This window comes from Montipora capricornis, chromosome 1, assembly GCF_036669925.1.
Source record: "Montipora capricornis isolate CH-2021 chromosome 1, ASM3666992v2, whole genome shotgun sequence".
Taxonomy (NCBI): Eukaryota; Metazoa; Cnidaria; class Anthozoa; order Scleractinia; family Acroporidae; genus Montipora; species Montipora capricornis.
Genome location: NC_090883.1, coordinates 39,716,273 through 39,721,433, shown reverse-complemented (window position 1 = coordinate 39,721,433; position 5,161 = coordinate 39,716,273). Strand labels below are relative to the sequence as shown.

The 5,161-nt window shown below is 38.8% G+C and overlaps 1 protein-coding gene across 1 annotated transcript; it reads right to left on the bottom strand.

The window, feature by feature from the left end:
* Nucleotides 1–1,196: 1,196 nt before the first annotated feature.
* On the bottom strand, nucleotides 1,197–3,168 carry LOC138053349 (histamine H2 receptor-like). Its single transcript, XM_068900000.1, has one exon. It carries the CDS (start codon nucleotides 2,949–2,951, stop codon nucleotides 1,662–1,664), a length of 1,290 nt encoding a protein of 429 aa, XP_068756101.1. The 5' UTR covers nucleotides 2,952–3,168; the 3' UTR covers nucleotides 1,197–1,661.
* Nucleotides 3,169–5,161: the final 1,993 nt, after the last annotated feature.

The window sequence follows — 5,161 nt, the reverse complement described above, 5'->3', positions numbered from 1 at the left end:
AAATGCCCGGGATGGAGGGGGGGGGGGGGGGGGGAAAGGGGTTGAAGTTTCGATTTGATCGGCTTAATATCTCGAAAAAGTCTGGTTTCTTGGCAATCGAAAAATGAAAACGAGAAACAGCCATTTTTGCAAGGAAATTGGCATTCATCACGAGAAACATTGTTGTGGGTGCGTTCCTTTGATATGATCCGAAAACGGCTCACTGATCTGATCCAAGATCACTTGGATCGTGGTGCATCAAAGGAACCGAAGAATCCTTTCCCAGAGTAGATTCATCGGTTCCTTTCATGCACTGTGATCCAAGTGATCTTGGATCAGTGATCCTTTTTCGGATCATCCCAAAGGAACGCACCCCTGAGACTCTGACTACAGTCTCCTAGAATGAATGTAAATGTCGAAACTTTGTCATTTGAATAGCAAATATAAAGGAACTTTACTTTTCATTGCAACTGTCAGTTATTTCAAACAAAGAAAACTTGTGGTTGATAAGTTGACATCGAACAGGATGAAGCTCCTCCACAAATACAGAGATCCTTTTTTATACGGTATGATATAATGTTTTTAAAAATTGAGTTAAAGTTTTCCTTGAAGCCACTTCGGAGTGTATCATCTTTTTGTGTAAATTCATCTGTCATAGAGACTTTATGAATACAGCTGATCAATGTCAAGTAAAAATGCAGATGTGATGGTTCAGAATCATACTTTCCATCCATTCTATCTTTCTTTTTAGATAACTTTGAAGTTGTTTATTGCGGAAAAGAAAACGTTAGCATACAGTATTTCTTTGTAAAAAAGAAATTAAAATGGCAACGACTGTGATATTTATTTCTCAATAAATTGATTGCAAATACTACAGGCCATTATTTACAATGCAAAATTAGTTCATTTGAAGTCCGAACCCTTTATTACATGTTTTGTATCGGCTATATACAGACTGTAACATGTGCCGGCCGGATCGTATGCGCACAAACTGACCGTTTCTAACTTGAACATCTTGAAATTTTCCCCAAAATTGCCTTTAATCAACCAAGAAGATAAAAAAAGAAATATACAAAAATTTGGTTTTATCAACGGAGTTGATAATGTGAATTGACCACCGTACAGGGATTCTAAAAGCTAACGTTTCGAGCGTTAGCCCTTCGTCAGAGCGAATCGACGAAGGGCTAACGCTCGAAATGTTAGCTTTTAGAATCCCTGTACGGTGGTCAATTCACATTATCAACTCCGTTGATAAAACCAAATTTTTGTATACGATACTCCGCCACCGACGCAGCACCACAGCTTCCCTAGCTAGAAACTACCCCCTTTATTTAAAAAAAGAAATAGCATGTTTTGATATGACATGCTTTACAAATCAATTGAATGAAAATGGATATGAATCGAAATTTCTTTCCTAGCCTTGGGCGTCTCAATTTCTCAAGTATGACGGACTTACAATTGAGGTTTCAGTGTATGGCAGAAGTTCGGAAGACAGCGAGATATTTTTTCTCATAATACTGCCTGAATGGCCAGACGTATTGGTTCATACTTCAATTTTAACTGTATCCGGTTATGTTCTTGGTTACCGCATTAAAGTGTTCCCTTCCCTGTTCAACTGTAACAGCAATGTGCATGAACCCGGATTGTCCATTGTGGCGTGAATTTAGACTACGAAATACAAGTTAGTTGTAATGGCTTAGAATTGTCACCTCACCGGTGCTTATCTCCTTGCCTTGGCTCAATCTTATCTTTGGTCCACATATTTCTTTAACTCGTAAGTGTTCTTCAGTGTTCGGCTTTATTTCATAGCTTGAACAAGAAAAAGCTCGCAAACGAACGGCCTCGTTGATGTTTTTCACTCCGAGGTTCTCTAAGGTGTATTCATGCCCTATTTGTGGATAGCTTTGTCTATCAATCCCTTGCCTGGGACGCTTGAAGCTGGTTGTTACTATTGCTGGCACCGAGAATGCCCTTCGGCGATTATAAGGTACCGCCAACCGTTTGATTGTCACTTCTGTAGTTGTGGAAGAGGGTCTTCGAATAACATCTTTAAATGCTGAAGATCGCAGGCAATACAATGAAGGATTGATAGCGCAATTCAGATATCCGCACCAATATGCGATGCGGCCAAGGCTCCAAGGTAGCTTGGAAGGGTCATCGTAAATGACAGCTAGCGCTATAAGCAGAAAAAAAGGCAACCAACAAATGACGAAAGTGCCGAACATCAGAGACAGTGTTACTGCAAGCTTTTTAGTGACCACGGCTGAAATGTTTCTTTGCTTTGCGTTCCGTAGGACGTTCTTTTCGTGCGACTGCACCTTCAAATAAATTTGGAAGAATGCAAACGACATGACACAAACTGGAACGATAAAAGCCACCAGAGCAAGAACAGTCAATTTGCATTTCTCTCCAAATGTTTGAGGAAATGCTAATCCACAGTGGGCGGTTGTGGGGTTGAAAACAATATGACTCCAGTTTTCGAAGGGACCTAATGAAATAAAAGAAAACAAGAAACAGAGTACCCACAAGCCTATCAGGTGAAATTTAGCACCTTTTGGTGTGATTTGTAACTTAGCACAAGTTGAGGGTTTGACGATCGTGAAATAATTTTGAGAGGTGATAAGGGATAAAGTGAAAATAGAAATACAGAAAAAGAAGTTGTTCAGAAATCCGTTTAAAATACACCAGGGCCTTCTTAGGTTAAACCTTCGACGAATGCTGTTCACAAGAGGAAAAGGTGTGCACAAAACCAATGCGCCAATATTTGCAACTGCTAAATTTGCGAGAAAAATAAACGTTGTATTCCTCAAGTTCCTGTTTTTGTAAAAAACGTTGCAAATGTACAAATTCCCAGCGACGCCAAACGCTGCGATGATTCCAAGACATACGGCTTGAATTGTGGCTTCCTTCTGTCCGTAAATTTCTCCAGTCATCGAGTTTCCTTGGCTTAAATTTGATGTGTAATTTATCATGATGCAGCCTGGTTTTCACCCAATCCTTTCACTTGTCGCAATTCGTCCGGTTTCGAATGTTGTTCATGCACTTCAGCACTGTTACTTTAATAAAATTCTACCGCCCTTCAAGTTTGTCTTCCTACAATGACACGTCAGTCAAATCTCACTCAAATCAGCGTACAGCTGACGGAATTGATTGAATAGCTAGACAAGTCCACGTTTGTTCTCTCTATGAAGGCATTGAACACTAGCTGGTCTCCACTTATTATTCACACGGTGATTATTTTTTTCCATTTATCGCGTCAATCTATGATATATACTCAGGCTGCTTTGATTTCACTTCATGACAAAGTTGCATCAATAGTTTAATCTGATTTTCATTTCTTGCATGTAAATTTGCCGTCTAAGAATAAGCGTAATAGAGGTCGAATCACGCACAATCTGAAGATTCACAGTGTAAATTAATGGAATGAAAGAATTAATCTTATTTTGGCAATCTGCGCTTTTAAGTCAATTGAATACATATATTTCTGCATTGTGTTCACATGGTAAATCGGCTTGAAATATTAAAATTAATTACATTTCTCGTAGTCACAAAGTTCTCAAAACAACTACCAAATTAGGCCGGCTTTTATATGGTGGCGCTAATGTGAGACAATATTGCATACAACTTGGTGTGAAATACTGTTGTATTTGAATTAAGTGCATCAGATAGATTAGTACGGTCTTAGATTTCCCGAAGATAACTTTAAAATGGCTCTGACACATAATTACATTTATTTAAAAAGTTGTCGCCATTGTCTAAAATGCCAAGTTCCCTCAATTTTCTGCAATTTTTTTGCCTTTTATTCCATAACGAGCGAGACAAATTGATCATTAAAGAAGATTATCATGCAACCAACATCTGACAGCTCGCCTAAATTAATTTTTCTTACTGACGACTAAGCGTTCGTTGTCTCCTATCCATGTAATTTCACTTTCAGCTGTTTTCAGTTCTTCCCTTTCAGATATTCTCCGTTCTTCTTGAACGCGGTTTATGTTTGTCATTCGTTATGTTTTCTGTCATTCTAAACTAGTTTATTATTTCTTACCTTACTTTTAGTCTTTGCTTTACTTCTTATTCAGCAAAAAGTCTATCTTTCTTTGATAAAATAATTTCAGTTTCAGCTGACCAAAACCTATTTTAAATTAAGCCGTCCCCTGGCTGTGTATATACACTGTATTTGCTTGTTTTATGAATGAAATAATAAATAATAAATAAATGAACTGACTAAGAATTTTGCCCTTTTCTGGGCCAGCAATTCTTGTCCGATTTAAGAATCCTAATTCGGAAAGTACCATTGATCAGCGGCCTGTTTACAAGCGTAGAGGAGTAAACCCAGGGTCATTCTCGTTCCCAGAGTCCGCTTATCAAAACCACAGCCAAAGCAGAAATCCATGAATCCCGGCCTTCCGGCTCTTCTGCGCATTCTCAGAAACTTGAAACAATAACGGTCGTCAACGGTTACCACATTTTGTAACCCACCCATTAATTTTCGGGCGATTTTATTTGCTAATCTAAGCCACGTGATGCAAACTCACAGGACAGTTATCACGCAATAACCCCCGTTTGCGTGTAGGGAGCTTAAAGCACGTGCGTTTTTGAGACGCGGACGGCAACCGGAAGAGAAAATTTCGCGTACCAGGACAGTGGTGTCTCGCAAATTTTTACACTAATCATCTCTAACAGAGGAGCGATTCTCAGCAATGTAAATGTGGTTGTGTGAAGACAAGTTAAAAGTGAAAACAGCTCACTTCCGGTTGCTGTCCGAGTCTTAAAAACGAGCGTTAATTTGTCCTGCGAAATGCTGAATGGATCATTTCCGTTGAAAAGAAACAGAGCCACCGGAAAAAAGGAAGCAGAAGAGTTTTCATTTTACATGGAACAAAAACAACACATTTTCTGGAGTCTAGTGATAGTGACATTGAACAGCTGATCGCAAATGCTGTTCCGGGAAGTACAAGAAAGTTAACAAAATATGCTGTCAACATCTTTGAAGGTGAAGTAAGTTATGAGCAGAGTTAATCAGCAGATTTAATCCTATGCGAACTTTTATAGAGTAGAGAATTTAATCATAGTACACTGTGTTTACTAACTATAAAATAAACCAACTGTTCGAAGGAGAGATAAATTCCTGCTGCATTTGAAAACAATGTCATCCGGAGTTTGCGCATTTTATCTTTCATGG